The sequence below is a fragment of the Ranitomeya variabilis genome, chromosome 1 (genome assembly GCF_051348905.1).
Source record: "Ranitomeya variabilis isolate aRanVar5 chromosome 1, aRanVar5.hap1, whole genome shotgun sequence".
Classification (NCBI taxonomy): Eukaryota; Metazoa; Chordata; class Amphibia; order Anura; family Dendrobatidae; genus Ranitomeya; species Ranitomeya variabilis.
Genome location: NC_135232.1, coordinates 202,865,349 through 202,883,367, shown reverse-complemented (window position 1 = coordinate 202,883,367; position 18,019 = coordinate 202,865,349). Strand labels below are relative to the sequence as shown.

The following is an 18,019-nucleotide window of genomic DNA, read 5'->3' as shown; positions in this document are numbered from 1 at the left end:
GAGCGAACATACACGAATAACATGGTATCTGAGCATACCCGGGTGTCTTGAGCATGCTCGGATAATACTTTCGATTCCCTATGGCTAAGAAACAAGTAATCCCCACATGTGTTGCGGCTGTCAAACAATTGTGGAATGTCTGCCAGAATTGCTCGCTTTTTAATTCACTTCTTTAGATAGTGGTGTCCCAACTCCTCCTGACAGTGAAGCCGAGTGCGCATGTGCATGCGGGGGCAGAATAGCCATCAGCAGAAGGTGGACTGTGTATGGTCATCTTAAAGGGGTTGTTTGGGACTTTAGCATTAGTGGCCTGTCCTTAGGATAGTTCATCAGTGTCTGATCGGTGAGGGCACCCCGGCCTATCAGCTGTTCCTGGTGTGGGCAGCAAATGTAGCGGTTCAGTTACAGAGCTACCCAAAGACGAAATAGTGGCCACATCTGGGTACTGCACATCCGACCCAAATTCAAATCAATAGTGGGTGGATATACACTCATTGACCACAGCCACTATTCCGGGGGTCAGACATTGATGATCTACTCTAAGTATAGGCCATCAGTGTTAAAGTCCCAGACAACCCCTTTCATAACACAGCAGCTGTCAATGTTGTGGGCCCCTACTCCTTCATAGGTTTCTGATAACAGTGAGTAGGTGATAATATATACCTACCTCTATAATATTTAATGATTGGAATAATAATGCATCAGCCCTCTTCTTTTTTTGCTATTCATGATTTCTATATTGGATCGAATATGAAATCCAAGAGGCAACAGTAAAGCAGCACAGCCCGAATAACCAGGGACGAAATGAGCGTTGTGCTCCAATACACCGATAGCTCACCGGAGGTGCTCGCATGAAATAAGAAGCAAATGGCATACAGTCACAGAAGAAATGCGGCAGCACTCACCGATCCTGAGGTTGGAGGTACCTTTTTATTCAAGCATAAAAAACATCTTCACGGCTCGGGGGAGTGGGGTGGTGAAAGGAGTGTGCAGGGAGAGACGACGGCCGTTTCGCGCTACACACAGCGCTTCTACGGGTCCATATCCAAAGGAAATGATGCCAGGAGAAATAGTTGAATGAATCCAAAACTCCTCCTGCACCCCAATCCAATTGGACAGGTAAAAGTGCACGTGCAAATTAATAAGAAACATTAAAAACAAGCAACAATCAACCGGATAAGGCCAATAAAGCACAAAACTATTGTTATAGCTCTAATAATTAGAACATCAAAAAATTCATTAAAACTCGTATCTATATGCGGAAAAAATGGCTAGCAAAATGTACATTAATGACTGAGGCATATCATACAATTGTCAAATCGGCAGAAATGGTACACTAATTACGCTGTCTGGCATTATTATACATAACATATAAATGACCTGACAAATACATAATGTAAAATGCAGGATAAGGCAGAGAACGAATTTGCAAGAAAGTTTACAAAAAAACTTACAAAAAAACAGACATATCGACCCTATCATTGAGGCCTGCCGGACCAGTAGCACGAGTCCGTAAGATCCACCTGGCCTCCTTTCTCAATAGCAATTTATGTAGGTCTCCTCCTTGTGCCGGCAATACTACCTTCTCGATGCCTGCAAAAGTAAGTACCTCCGGGTTCCCCTCATGGGCTTCCCTAACATGGCTAATCAACCTAGGTACCCCTTTACCCGAGATTATAGATTTAAAATGTTCTCTAAACCGGATATACATTTTACGTATTGTCTTTCCGATGTAAAACCTCCTACAGGGACAAAAAACCACGTATATTACATATTCTGTTTTGCATGAGATAAATTGTTGCACAGTGTGCGTTACCGGACCGATATTCACAACCTGCCCGGGAAGATGGTACTGACAATATCGACAATTATGACCACAACGATAATTACTCTTAAGGGGTGTTTGCTCCAACCAAGTAGTATGTTGTTTTTTGATACGATTACAGACTAGTATATCTCTGATACGTGTACTCCGCCTATTGGAGATAAGTGGTCCCCCCACTGTCCTACCTGCCAGATCCTTATCTCTCTCCAGGACATGCCAATGTTTCCTTATAATAGATCTTATCTCCTGGTCCATAGGACCGTACTGGAAGCAAAAGGTGAACCGCTGTCCTGATACATTAGAGACATTTTTCCTGGGATTCTGAAAACATTTATTAACCTGCTCTAGACTGGTTTTAAGTAAGGAATCTGGATATCCCCTGCTATAAAGGACTGGGTTTACGGAAAATGGAAGTACAGACTTCTCTCTCCCGAATCTCTACCAACACATCTAAAAATTCTAGTCTGGAGCCCCCAAAATTTTGGGTGAAAGACATCCCCATGGTATTAGTATTGTTAATGTGCTCCACAAGCTGCACGAAATCATCCTCACTGCCGTCCCCTACTAAATGATATTCCGTCCTACATCAGGGACACCAAATCTTTCCTAAACCATGTGCAGGGTTTTACATGGCAACCGGGGTTCTCCCTGGCATCCATTGATGTGGTGAGTTTATACACCAACATACCACAATCATTGGGGGTTGACACTATCAGGCGTATTTTGGATACCACAGATAAAAGTCGAGATTACATAGATTTCGTGTGTGGGGGCCTAGGTTTTATACTGACCCATAACGCCTTTACCTTTCTTGATACTTGGTATGGGCAGACCACTGGGACTGCCATGGGGACCCCGGTTGCATGTACTTTTGCCAATCTATTTATGGCTGTGTTTGAAGAAGACTACTTCTACTCTATCAGTAATGCTTTTCTCAAGCACATTAAATTGTACTTGAGATACGTGGACGATGTATTTATAATATGGGACGGCAGTGAGAATGATTTCGTGCAGTTTGTGGAGCACATTAACGATACTAATACCACGGAGAAGTCTTTCAACCATAATTTTGGGGGCTCCAGACTAGAATTTTTAGATGTGTTGGTAGAGATTCGGGAGGGAGAAGTCTGTACTTCCATTTTCCGTAAACCCAGTGCTATTAATTCGGTTTTACATTATGACAGTTTTCATCCTATGCATACCAAGAGGGCATTACCGTATAGCCAGTTATTAAGAACATGAAGGGTTAATAATACACAAGAAGGTTTCGAGTTGCAGTCTAAAGAATTATGTCAGAGACTTCATAGCAGGGGATATCCAGATTCCTTACTTAAAACCAGTCTAGAGCGGGTTAATAAATGTTTTCAGACTCCCAGGAAAAATGTCTCCAATGTATCAGGACAGCGGTTCACCTTTTGCTTCCAGTACGGTCCTATGGACCAGGAGATAAGATCAATTATAGGGAAACATTGGCATGTCCTGGAGAGAGATAAGGATCTGGCAGGTAGGACAGTGGGGGGACCACTTATCTCCAATAGGCGGAGTACACGTATCAGAGATATACTAGTCTGTAATCGTATCAAAAAGCAACATACTACTTGGTTGGAGCAAACACCCCTTAAGGGAAATTATCGTTGTGGTCATTGTCGATATTGTCAGTACCATCTTCCCGGGCGGGTTGTGAATATCGGTCCGGTAACGCACACTGTGCAACAATTTATCTCATGCAAAACAGAATATGTAATATACGTGTTTTTTTGTCCCTGTAGGAGGTTTTACATTGGAAAGACAATACGTAAAATGTATATCCGGTTTAGAGAACATTTTAAATCTATAATCTCGGGTAAAGGGGTACCTAGGTTGATTAGCCATGTTAGGGAAGCCCATGAGGGGAACCCGGAGGTACTCACTTTTGCAGGCATCGAGAAGGTAGTATTGCCAGCACAAGGAGGAGACCTACATAAATTGCTATTGAGAAAGGAGGCCAGGTGGATCTTACGGACTCAATCCACTGGTCCGGCAGGCCTCAATGATAGGGTCGATATGTCTGTTTTTTTGTAAGTTTGTTTGTAAGTTTTTTTGTAAACTTTCTTGCAAATTCGTTCTCTGCCTTATCTCGCATTTTACATGATGTATTTGTCAGGTCATTTATATGTTATGTATAATAATGCCAGACAGCGTAATTAGTGTACCATTTCTGCCGATTTGACAATTGTATGATATGCCTCAGTCATTAATGTACATTTTGCTAGCCATTTTTTCCGCATATAGATACGAGTTTTAGTGAATTTTTTGATGTTCTAATTATTAGAGCTATAACAATAGTTTTGTGCTTTATTGGCCTTATCCGGTTGATTGTTGCTTGTTTTTAATGTTTCTTATTAATTTGCACGTGCACTTTTACCTGTCCAATTGGATTGGGGCGCAGGAGGAGTTTTGGATTCACTCACCTATTTCTCCTGGCGTCATTTCCTTTGGATATGGACCCGTAGAAGCGCTGTGTGTAGCGCGAAACGGCCGTCGTCTCTCCCTGCACACTCCTTTCACCACCCCACTCCCCCGAGCTGTGAAGATGGTTTTTATGCTTGAATAAAAAGGTACCTCCAACCTCAGGATTGGTGAGTGCTGCCGCATTTCTTCTGTGACTGTATTCTATATTGGATCGGATGACAGTATGGATGACAAAAGTCTATCAATTCCTTATGATCAGTCATTGTCTTACAAATTAGAAAATCACATTTACAAACATGTTACTTCATATTTACCATTCCCAATGTTTCCACATGAATGACTGCAGTGACTTTGTCTATCAGAAATGGTGATGGATATGGCCAAGAAAACATTGTTTCCAACGCTTTAAAGGATCCAGAAAGTGTCTGCTGACAGCATTGTTTTGCGGATGTCCATGTAAATGCTCCTTAGAGTGCAGGTCTTTCCCGGGACAACACTTAATGCGCTCTTAGCTTGTCTGTGATGATTTCAGATGCCAGTTCTTCTGAAGATGTTCCCAGCAGATCCGACAGCTTAATAACACAGATTTCTCAAGTGTGAAGGCTGCAGACACAGGATGCAGGAATAAAAGTCAGAACAAGTATTCCAGGCACTTGGGTTTTAGTAATGGTTTAGCTATTATCTGTAGGACTATCATTACCATCACGGGGTGCCAAACTGATGGCTGTCATTTCATGGGTAGCGAGGGCAAATTTCTCCTGTCTAAAAGCCTCCCGGAGACTGCAGTCATGCCCGTCACATACAGTGCTTTCCTTGTATATGATATGTAGCGTGAGGAATAATCAGTTGATGCAATCTTATAGAAAATATATGTATATATCCATAAGGTTTGAATACTGAGGTTTTTTCTTCTGTTATACTATATATGTACAGCGTCTAGGATGAGCAGTCACAATTTCACGCATATGTAATACTTGCTGTAAATCTCACACCTATGTGTCAAACTTTGTTTGGGCCCTTTTTAGTCATATGGGGCAACTTTTCATAATATCCAAATTACTCTAAATAAAGTTGTAGCAAAGTAATAAACCTTATTAAAAAGATACATCAAATCATCACTGAAAGGATTTTCTGAGGTTGGAGGAAAATCAACTGAATGAAGGAAATAAATAAATAAAAAAACCTATATTCACCTAATAGATGTGCTGCCATTCTAGTGCCATCTGCCCTGCTTGGTTGCCGTCAGCCTTTCTATATTTTGCTGCTGTGGCAGTACATACAGAGACCATCTGCTGCTGAACAGTTGAAGCAAATTTACTGGTCTTATGCAGTATAAGAGCTCAGTCACGCAGCCATGTAGATTAGAGCGAGATCGTAGCACAATTCTTGGACTGGCCAGCGGTTCACTTGACCCAAGCACGACAGCTGCATAGAAATATATGAATCGGTCACGCTCTGGTCAGGAGAGACGCCGGCTGTAACCGGAGTGGTGGAACCACTGTGCCGTGGTACAAGGAGAGCCTGGAGGGATGTGACAGATGGGTGATTACAGTCCGCAAATAAGAGAGCATTTTATCCTGCTCTCTTTTATGGCAGGAGACCTCTTGGTACAGGTCAAAGATAGAGAAAGCCTGAGAGCCAGCCAATTCCATGGCCTTTGTAAACTGTAATGGGAGTGGTGGAACTACTGCCGTGGTCTGAGGAGAGCCTGGACGGGCATGACTAGGTGAGCACCTGATGGTGGGGTGGAGTTTGACGTGGTTCCAATGAATACCAGGTGCTACTCCAGGATAGACCACAGACGTACGGCAACTGACCCCCAAGGGACTGGAAGCTGGAACACCCAGAAGGAGAGGACAGCTGATGCAGGGTCTAGCAGAAGCAGACTAGTACAGCATATCTACAAATTGGCACATCAAGAGCAGAAGGGTCCGGCTGATGTACAGACTGGTACTGCAAGTACATACTGGTACAGCAAGTACTGGCAGGTGCAGATGGGTTTGGATGATATACAGAATGGCACAGCTGGTACAGATGGGTCCGGCTGATATATAGTCTGGCACGGCTGGTGCTCGCAGGTCCGGCTGATATACAGATTGAAAAGGCAAGAACTGGCAAGGAGGTTAGGGACAGACAGATACTAGCGGGAACTGGCGGACTGGGACCTGAGAACTAGCAATTGTGTTTGGGAACAGACTAGCAACGTTGCACAGGCACCTCCATGCCAGAGGAAGCGCCTTAAATAGTAAGTGTCTCCCAGCCATTTAGGAGGGAGGGAGCGCGCCCTAAGCACAGTGCCCAGGGATCTGCGTGCCAAGCACGTACTGTGGGCAGCTGCTAACAAGGAAGGAGCAGGAAGTGCAGGATGGGGTCTGCTGCAGTGAGTGAGCCCATGTCCCTTGTGGGGGAGAAGGGCTGTGTGAAGGCACGCCGGCGCTACATCCAGCCAGTCTGTGCATTATGGTGTGATTTCGGTGCAATTTATGTGGTCGTCTGACTGCACCCTAAGACACGAGATGGGCGAGGTCAGTGATTGACAGCATCTTTTACCTGGGTAGACAGGGACATCATTGTAACAGTGGCAGCAGATTTATTAGCTGAGTATAGGCTCTTCATTATTTTATGCCTTTTTTTAATTTAAAAAGGTTTTTGAGGACTTATATTGATGACCTATCTGTTAGATGTGGGAGTCTAACACTTGGTATCACCAATCCATCAAAAATGGACTGTGACACTCAGGGCTTGGAGCACCATTTTAGTCATTTATAGGTCCCTTAGAAGTCAGATATAAGTACCTCCCTGTATATATTATATGTATATTTGTGTGTGTGTTAAATCTAGGGAGGTAGATTTAGTTATCTTTTGTAATTTTATACTTAGAGTTTTCTAAATAGTACGCCTTAGTAGCCTATGGTTTTTATGCACTTTTTCCACTTTTTCCTGACAAGTTTGACAACAGTTCCTAGTGATTTTCGTGTTGAACTGTACAGCTCCATTTTAAAAGAGAAAATAATAATAATGTGCCTAAAGGAAGGAAGTAGGAGCTACAGTGTGAAACATTCAAAATAAGCAGATAGCTGATATTGAAGGCTTGTATGACCGTTACACGTCTGTCCTGGCTCCAGTGTTGGGTTTTGCTTTTTCTCCCTATTACTGGCTCTACTGCATCTGGTATAACCGCATTTTTTTACCTGAATCATGTGTCAAGGTGAATCAAAGGGCTCATACTCACTTTTAGGATTCCTTCTTCCAATAGGTTACATTAGTGACCCAGTTTTCGGCTATTTTCATATTTCTCATTTCTGGAAGCCATTTATTACATAATTTAATCTGGGGTTTTATCAGCTACTTTTATTTGTTTTTCTGGTTTCTATAGCGCCACTGATTTCCACTGCGTTTTTCAGACATCATCATTTACTCAAATTAAGACCAAACAGGCAGAGAAATAAATCTGGAGAGAAGTTCTTGTATCATGTGTATAACAGCATTACAACATAGTAACAGAACATTTTGGATCTTTTTGTGACAGGTCCCCATCTCTGTTCAGATGCGACTAGAAGGGTTAGTCATCCGGCCTCGTACACAACACTGATGTGCAACATGAAAGTCGTTCAGGATTTGTGCTTGTAAATAGCCTGGTGGCTGACATAGTAATTTGTAGTTCAGAGCGGAGCAGCTGGCAGGCTCCCTCCCCGTACCTCCACCTCGCAAGCTGTCTTCCATTGCTGTGAGATGAAAGCACCATCTTAACTCTTCTTGCTTTTCACGCTTGGCATTCACAGCTATAGGAGCAAGTACACAGTGAAATATATTAGAAGTTTTTTTTTCACAAAAAAGCAGCAAAAGTTTTCTAATCCTGCCTTTCTTGACTGGCGGCGGTTTAAATGGCTTTTTTATTATTATTTATTTAGTACTAAAGTTTTGATTCTCAGTGCAGAGGAAATATGACCTACTTTACCAGGGATAATAGTTTGCACCCCCCCTCCAAATTTACTAAATTGAAATGGGTTACATGCCATGCCAAGGCAGATTTTCAGGGTTCTTACTTCTCAGATGGAAATAAACGAGTCAATAAGGCTACTTTCACACATCAGGTTTTCGCCGTCAGGCACAATCCGGCAAGTTTTGAAAAAACGGATCAGTTTTTTTCTCATAGAGTTGTATTAGCGCCGGATTGCACCTGATGGCCACACGTTTCATCTGTTTTATGCCGGATCCGTAAAAAAAAGCTGTTTCCGGCGGACGGAGAAAACGTACAAAGGAATGTTTTTTCCGTCCTGCGAAAAAACGCCCAGCGACAGTTCCAGCGATAAACGGATGAAACAGATGTGAAATGATGAATCCGGCCTCCGAATACGGTTTCTTATCACATTTTCCGCTCTGGTCTCTCTCTCTCCCCTGGAAGTCCAAACTCTATCCACATTGTTAATTAAAAAAAAAAAAACGGATCCAGCAAAAAAAACTGATCCGTTGCATCAGTTTTTCACAATTCGCTTTTTCAAAAATTCACCGGATCCTGCCTGACGGCGAAAAATGATGACGGCCTAAATGACTTCATAACACAGGTAGCTACAATACCTTCATAGTAGAGCCAGCCCTGTGCCCCATAAGAGCCAGTCACACTGCTCCAGTAACCGAGCCAGTCACAGTGACCCAGTACAGTGTATGATCGTGTCTCTGTAGCGCAGCCAACCACAGAGTGGTCAGACTATGGCCAGCCACAATACCCTCGTGACAGATCCCCATAATGGAACCAGTCATGGGGGGCCCCAAGGCAAAGTCAGTTACTGTGCCTCTATAACATAACTAGACACAGTACTTGCAAAATACAGCCTAATGCATTGTCCCCAACAAATGTATGATCACTGGGGGTCTAACTGCTGGGACCCCAACTGATCACTGTATCGGAGGGGGCTAAAGTGATCGCACAGCACTCGACCCAGTGCTATTCTAGTCTGCAATTATTTTCTCATGCCAGTTAAGCAAATTCATAAAAACTCATTCCCACTATTAATATAAAGATGCTGCAGAACTGCTTTTTTGGTGCATTTTTCCCCATATCTTTCTATAGGTAGCTTAGAAAAAATGTAAATAGCGTTCTTAGGTGTGGAATCGCAGCATTTATGCATTAAAAAACAGCACATTAAAACATTGTATTAAATCTACTTCAAAGGTACCTGAAAAGGTAAAGCAAAACTTAAAAATGGCAACAAAAATGCAATTAACAGAGCAGATTGCATTTTTTTGTGCGGACACATGTGGGTAAAACGCAGCAGATTTTCAACGCGTGGGAACATGGGATAAGAGTTGCATTCAACATATTTCACAACGAAATCACCGTGTCTGTAGTCACCAACAGCAAGTCACACTAATGTTTGTGATCGCGAGACTTGGTAAGACTTGCTGGCAAGTGACATTTGTTGCATTAGATTTGTCATAGATGTGGATGCCGTAGAGTTCTGTATTGTCCTACGATCTAATATGGGGACATAGTCTTTCTTAAGGCCGGCCTCACACTCAGCGTATGTAAATACGGTCCGTTTTTTACGGCCGTAATACACAGAAAAGTCCCCAAAATAGTGATCCGTATGTCATCCGTAGGAAGGGTGTGTCAGCGTATTTTGCGCATGGCATCCTCCGTATGTAATCCGTATGGCATCCGTACTGCGATATTTTCTCGCAGGCTTGCAAAACCGACATCTAATGGATTTATGTGCTCAAATGTTCGTTAAAACATATATACAGTATATGTTTATACAGTATATACAGTATATATACAGTATATGTCATTGAGACACATTTATATATATATATATATATATATTCTGTATTTATATTTAATTCAGCACGATATATGTGAAAAACCGGTAACTCAATTGCCGGCTTTTTCTTTCTCCTTCCCAAACCCGACATGATATGAGACATGGTTTACATACAGTAAACCATCTCATATCCCTTTTTTTTTGCATATTCCACACTACTAATGTTAGTAGTGTGTATGTGCAAAATGTGGCCGCTGTAGCTTGTAAAATAAAGGGTTAAATCGCGGAAAAAATTGGCGTGGGCTCCCGCGCAATTTTCTCCGCCAGAGTGGTAAAGTCAGTGACTGAGGGCAGATATTAATAGCCTAGAGAGGGTCCATGGTTATTGGCCCCCCCTGGCTACAAACATCTGCCCCCAGCCACCCCAGAAAAGGCACATCTGGAAGATGCGCCTATTCTGGCACTTGGCCACTCTCTTCCCACTCCCGTGTAGCGGTGGGATATGGGGTAATGAAGGGTTAATGTCACCTTGCTATTGTAAGGTGACATTAAGCCAGATTAATAATGGAGAGGCGTCAATTATGACACCTATCCATTATTAATCCAATAGTACGAAATGGTTAATAAAACACACACACATGATTACAAAGTATTTTAATGAAATAAAGACACAGGGTGTTGTAATATTTTATTAGACTCTTAATCCACCTGAAGACCCTCGTTCTGTAACAAAGTTAAAAAAACAAACAACAATATTCCATACCTTCCGTTGTTATGTCCCACGATGTAAATCCATCTGAAGGGGTTAAATCATTTTACAGCCAGGAGCTGTGCTAATGCACTCGCTCCTACCTGTAAACCCCCGGGTGCTGAATGGAAAGCTGGGTGATCTGTAGTTACCTTGAGTTGTGGTGAGGCGCCCTCTGCTGGATGTCCTCATATGAACTCGAGCGTGGGAACTTTTCCAAGGCTCCAGTTCATGAGGACATCCAGCAGAGGGCGCATCACCGCAACTCAAGGTAACTACAGATCACCCAGCTTTCCTTTCAGTACCCGGGGTTTACAGGCACGAGCGAGTGCATTAGCACAGCTCCTGGCTGTAAAATGATTTAACCCCTTCAGATGGATTTACATTGTGGGATATAACGACGGAAGGTATGGAATGTTGTTGTTTGTTTTTTTTACTTTGTTTCAGGACGATGGTCTTCAGGTGGATTAAGAGTCTAATAAAATATTATAACATGTGTCTTTATTTCATTAAAATACTTTGTAATAATGTGTGTGTGTGTTTTATTAACCATTTCGTACTATTGGATTAATAATGGATAGGTGTCATAATTGACGCCTCTCTATTATTAATCTGGCTTAATGTCACCTTACAATAGCAAGGTGACATTAACCCTTCATTACCCCATATCCCACCGCTACACGGGAGTGGGAAGAGAGTGGCCAAGTGCCAGAATAGGCGCATCTTCCAGATGTGCCTTTTCTGGGGTGGCTGGGGGGCAGATGTTTGTAGCCAGGGGGGGCCAATAACCATGGACCCTCTCTAGGCTATTAATATCTGCCCTCAGTCACTGGCTTTACCACTCTGGCGGAGAAAATTGCGCGGGAGTCCACGCAAATTTTTTCAGCAATTTAACCCTTTATTTTAGCAGCTACAGTGCCAAAATTTCGCACATACACACTACTAACATTAGTAGTGTGGAATATGCAAAAAAAAAGGGATATGAGATGGTTTACTGTATGTAAACCATGTCTCATATCCTGTCGGGTTTGGGAAGGAGAAATGAAAAGCCGGCAATTGGATTACCGGCTTTTCTCTCTAACACCGGTGCGTATTTCTCGCAGGTCACATTGCTGGTCCCTGTGTAATCCGTATTTTTCTCGCCCCCATAGACTTTCATTGGCGATTTTTTTGCGCAATACTGTGACAAACGCAGCATGCTGCGATTTTGTACGGCCGTACAAGACCGTATAATACGGATCAGTAAAATACGGCTGATAGGAGCTGGGACATAGGGAATCATTGGGCCGTGTGTTATGCGTATTTTACGGACGTAGTTTATGCCCTCATACGTCCGTAAAACTCGCTAGTGTGAGGCCGGCCTAACACGTACGACAGTCATCTTTGTCTAAACAGGACAACATTTCAGGTTTCGGAAAGCATCTATGTACAGATAAACCCTGCCGTGTAGTCTACTTTATAAGTGTTACTTTTCCATCTTTTGATGTGAAGCAGTGACATATCTATGCTTTTTTATTCCTTGCCGTTATAAAACCTAGAAAAAATGTTGCAATCAGCCTGAGCCATTTTATAAAGTGTGACCTACAGCTGTTCTCCCGTGTATGATTTCTATCTACACATTTGTCACGGAGAGCTGATCAATACAGTAAATAATAGGCGAGTATTGATATACCATAAAGAGGGAAAACTGGGAAGAAATAGCAAACTGCAGATATTATTGCAAGAAGTGGATCAGGGCCATCTTAAGAAAATGCAGTGATACGGCTTTGTTTTATAGAGTCTTTAGTCTTTTGTAGAGTTCAAAGCACGAATAATAGACATAAGTGTAGAAAAATAAAGCTTCTTCTTGCTGGAATCCATCCCTGTTTTCCTGAAAAGAAGCTATTAAAAAACTTTGTTGTAAATGTGACAAATGAAGATAAACGGACTCTCTCGCCGCATTTTAGCTAAACTATTAGTATGGTCATACAGGTTATAGAATGCTGAAAAAGTCCTATATGTGTGCCTCATATCATATGTCTTGTTGCTGAGAAATCCTACTGACAGATTCCCTTTAACCTCCCAATGAAAAGCCTAAAAGGGAATCTGTCAAGAGTATTTCACCCCCAAACTATTTTTAAGCTCATATAGACCTTTCAAAGGTCAAGTCCAGCGATACCTTTACACGAGCAGTCTGTTCCTCTATTACTGAGAAATCAGGGTTTTAATTTATATGCAAATGAGGCTAAAGAGCTATTTGTAGATCTGAAACCTCTGTCATCCAGTTCTATTCCAATATTGACAATATATAGAAAAAACGTTTGTTTATTTGCAGTGTTTTGTTTTATTTGATTTTGTATTGATAATGTAGCTGTTTCTTTTTTTTTTGACATTGTGTTTGTTTGTTTTTTATGTGCAATATTTTATGTATTTACATTTATTGGTCCGTTTTTTCTAATTTTTTAGTAAGGATAAAGGAGGTGATGTAACTCTTTCTATGTGGGGGAAGACGCTTTTTGGGCTCACTGCAGAGGTCGAAAGGGAAGGAGCGCCATTTGACTTTTTGAATGCAAAATTTGCTTGAATTATGAGGGGTCGCCATGTCGCATTGGAGAGCCTCTGATGTGCCGAAACAGTGTAAACCCCCCACAAATTACCTCATTTTGGAAACCGCACCCCTCAAGGATTTTAGGGGTATAGTGAGCATTTTGAACTCACTGGTGTGACACAGAATTTGATAACATTAGGTCGTCATTTTGAATATGTCGTCATTAGTATTGCGCACAAGAGTTCGCTACTACAGTTTGCATCAGGTGCTCGGGTATGCACCAAATATCACGGGTGCTCGAGTGACATGCTCGAATCCCTGCCCCAACATCCAAAGAGAACTAGGTGGGGATCCGTGCATACCAAACCACCTGATGACAACTCGAGTAGCGAGCATTTGCGCTCAACACTAGCAGTCATATTGTAATGCTTTTTTTTGTTTTTTTTTAAACGCAATTCTAACCACAACCCTAATTGTAACCCAACTGCAAAAAATAGAAAAAATATATATATTTTATCATTTTTATGTAAGGGGTTGACAAATGGGGGTTTAATTTACTATTTTTTTTTATTTTGATCACTCTGATAGGATATATCACGGTGATCAAAAGGAGCGCCAGGCCAGGGGATGGAGCAGGAGGGACCGGTGGATGGAGGAGGTACCGGATGGTCTACGGGGGGCATCATTTCTCTCTCCTCTGACATGTGTATCATGTCAGAGGAGAGAGAAAAAATTGAAACAACCAACACACTTTTTTTTTCGTGATCATCGTCATTGAAAATCCGGCTCTGATCTAGTTCTCTGTGGTTTGTGGTCCGTGTCTGAGCATGAGTTGTGGGCGTCTGTGGACACATAGTGAAATCCCATCCACTATGCTGTAACATCTGGCCGCTGCGGGTTGGATGCTGCACGAGTACACAGCGTCCAACCCGCAACGTATACTTACATTCGTTAACACAGCTGGCACTGGTGTGTAAGGAGCAAGCTCAGATCCTGAGTCCGCCCCATACACCTGCACCTGACCCATGATGTATATATATATATATATATATATATATATATATATATATATATATATATATATATATATATGCAATGTATGTTACACATCATTGACAGGTTACAGCATGAAATGTTGCTATATTTCTAGTACATGGTCACAACACCTGATGTCCTGTCCTGCTGCCTTCATCTGTCAGATTGGTGTCTGGTTTTCTTCTTCCCCAAAATACTCAAAGCAGAGGCATCAGGAACGCAATGGTAGACGGTTGCTTTAAGACTTAAATGATCAATCTTATGTGTGTTTCATAGACATATCGGACCCCCGTTTGATCCCCCCAGCCACTGTTCATGAATAAATATGGGTTGTATTCTTAACACTTAATACCAAGTGTTTCTTTCTCCCTCTTTGTGCTTCTAGTAAGAGGCGTTAATGGTGACTTAGCTGACCCCGCTCTTGTGAATGGAAATGAGAGAAACATTGGATATTTCTTATCTCTCGCCGCAGATATCCCAGGGAGAGTTAAATACTTTTTCTAATCTCTCTGAACTGTTATGATGAAAGTTGTTTTCCTACAAATCCATGATGTACTTCTCATCATACACAGCGTTTTGGAATGAAAATGCCGCCAATAATCCAAGAGCGCTTACAAATAACGCAAAGAGTTTTAGGGGCTGATAAGATCTATTAATTTGATTAAAAGCTATTTTTCACTGGGTTAATGGCGCATTTATTGCTGGCGTCCATGCTCAGTCATATGGCTAATGTGAGCTCGGAGAGGCGGGCAGACTGTGTATATATTCATCGCATACATTCATATCTCGCAATTAGAACGCCAGCTCACAGCAGCAAAGAAAATGGCGAGTTAGAAACATGAGTTCTACTGCCACCTAGTGACCCAGTGGGGTAGCTACATTACACAGCTTGCTGGGGTTTCAGCGAGGTAAAACCACATTTGTAGCATTTTACCAGAAAATAAAGATAAATATATTTTCCTTCATTTTACATCAAACTCTGCATGCATTTTCTTTTGTTTCTCCAGGTTTTTAAACAAAGTAAATCATATTCCCTTGTCCCTATGTGGCAGCAGAATAACAGGCTGCTGGTTATAGAGATTGTGTCTAATTAAAAAAAAAAGGTGTCATCTTTCACAGGAACTGTTTATTTTGTAAACTGTTAACTAAAAAAAATTCCCCAAAAAATACTGAATAACACGTATTTTCGAGATTGTATTATTATCATTACTACTAATAATGAAATTCTCACTGTTGCTTAACCTTACCGTCTGTTACTGCTCTATTTCTCTCTGAATAATTATGGACTTTTTAGTTACTGGATAATGCTATCAGTAAATTATACAGAAGGTATTGTAAACTTTATTTCTAGGATACAAAACCAGAAGAGACTGATGCTGGGAAAGAAATGCCTGGAGAAAGCGTACTGGAGGCGTCCTCTAAATCCGCACTGATCAGAATGGTGAGGCTTTACAACTTGTTCCTCTTCTCCAGATAAACCCATATGCAGAGCTGTGTGCAGGGGGCTGTACAGCTGCAGACGTAGCCCCCTGTGGCTGGGGAGCGTCAGGGACTCCTCCGCCGTTTATTAATGAGAATACTTCCATAATATGGCAGCCTCTGTATACTTCCATATGAAGTCACAGGCTTACAGAGGTATGGTCCGACTATGTAAAAGTCCACTGAAAGTTTATGATTAGTGATGAGCGAATATACTCGTTACTTGTGATTTCTCGAGCACGCTCGGGGGTCCTCCGAGTATTTTTTAGTGCTCGGAGATTTAGTTTTCATCACAACAGCTGAATGATTTATATCTGTTAGCAAGGCTAAGTACATGTGGGGGTTGCCTGGTTGCTAGGGAATCCCCACATGTACTTATGCTGGCTAACAGATGTGAATCATTTAGCTGCGGCAATAAAAACTAAATCTCCGAGCACTAAAAAATACTCGGAGGACCCCCGAGCATGCTCGAGAAATCTCAAGTAACGAGTATATTCGCTCATCACTAGTTATGATTAGAGTTGGGCGGATTGTTTTCTAGGACTAGCTAACTAGCTTTAGAACAGTACTTACAGGCTGTATTTGAAAGAGATTATAACAGCTCCACTCATTGATTCTTTACAAACACTTCACAATTTTATTAATTTCTGATGATTTGCTGTCATTTAAAAAATAGAAAGTCCACTGAAAGATTACTGTGAAAATGGCTTCCTATGGAGCAGTTATAGTGCACGGCCAATGCTGGTCCATATAGTCTACTCACTAATCATAGAGTTACTAGTGGCGTAACTTGAAGCTTTTGAATTCCAATGCAAAATCTCCAACAGGACCCCAACTATCATAGGTCTTTAATAGTAATAATATTTTCATATATTGGCTAAAGGGACCTTTTAGAGACTCCTCCACCAGAGGTTATTTTCAATGAAAGGATGTGTTACTAGTGTGATACATGTAACTAACACAGAACAGCAGAACTGAACTTTGTGTCATAACAAACACATTAACAGCTGCAGCTCTCACAGCTCTGCTGTATTGCATCAATATTACAACCCTGTCTACCTGTGATATCAAAACTGAGAGGAACCTGCAGATATGTCAGGTATAATCGCACACAGCTCTGCAGTGAGATCAGGACAGCAGACCGTGGCCATCACACATCACACTGGTAGTAATCATACTGGTAACTGGTAACATTCCCTCTGGAGGCAGATTCTCCTGCAGATCTGTGTCCGGCCCTTAGTCAATTCTCTCCCAGTTTTTTACCCATTCAAATGAGCAAGGAAAAAATACAAGAAAAAACGCTTCTGTAAACCTGACAAAAACGCACGTCTTTTTCATAGCATTTTTCTTCTCAAGGCTCTTGTTTTTAGTGCTAAATAATCAACTGCAAATTATAATGCAAGCACATAGCCTAAGAGGGAATTCATTAATATCCCATTTTTTGTACCCTTGACCAGAGTCTTCCTGAGTAAGATGCTTCAAATTAACTAGCCGGCATACACCTGTTAATAAGTTTGGCACATTTTTTGGCCACCATGCACCAGAATCAGAAAATGTTCTCCAGTCTTGGACTGAAGTACAGTACTGCTGTAATTTAGGCCACTTTTTATGGCCTAAAATTCTAACAAATCTGTCAGTCCATTTTTCGAAAGTTGTCAACAGCCCTTGAAAAATCACCATTTTTTGTGCAAATTAAAAAATGTTCTACTTTTCTTTGTCAATTCCCCAGCCGCCCACGCCCTATGTAAAGTCAAAACATGGTATAAAACTAGTGTGTCCACATATATTTGGGCAGAGCGTGTTTACATTTTTTCTCTGGTGTCTGACCGGGATCTAAGGGGTATCATTTCTCCTTGCGGAGACTGAAATGTCAAGCCTGACATGCCAAGGTGATTAGACTTTTAAGCCTCAATGCTCCTCTGGTGTGATATTGAAATGGTAGAGGAAAAATGATGGTGGAACTGATCGAATTATTTCTGTAGGATCGTTCTTTGCCATCCTGGTGCTCACTGGGAACGAACAGGATTTGGGCCCTTTGTGGTTCAATAGCTCATCATTATGCAGGGACCCCCGTACCTCTTTGGCCCCTGTGCGGTTGCACCGATGGTATGTCTGCCACTGGTGGTGTAGAATACAGTTTTATATCTGCTGACTGCAGCTTTTCTCTGTGGGTATTAGTGAGTGTGGCTAGA

General features: G+C 41.8%; 1 protein-coding gene across 1 annotated transcript in view; it reads left to right on the top strand.

The window, feature by feature from the left end:
• CCDC60 (coiled-coil domain containing 60) overlaps window positions 1–18,019 on the top strand; it is a 329,554-nt gene that overhangs the window by 86,477 nt on the left and 225,058 nt on the right. Inside the window, exon 2 of the mRNA XM_077292073.1 lies at window positions 15,700–15,789. Within this exon, the coding sequence (XP_077148188.1) occupies window positions 15,700–15,789 (90 nt within the window). The remainder of the gene's footprint in view (window positions 1–15,699; window positions 15,790–18,019) is intronic.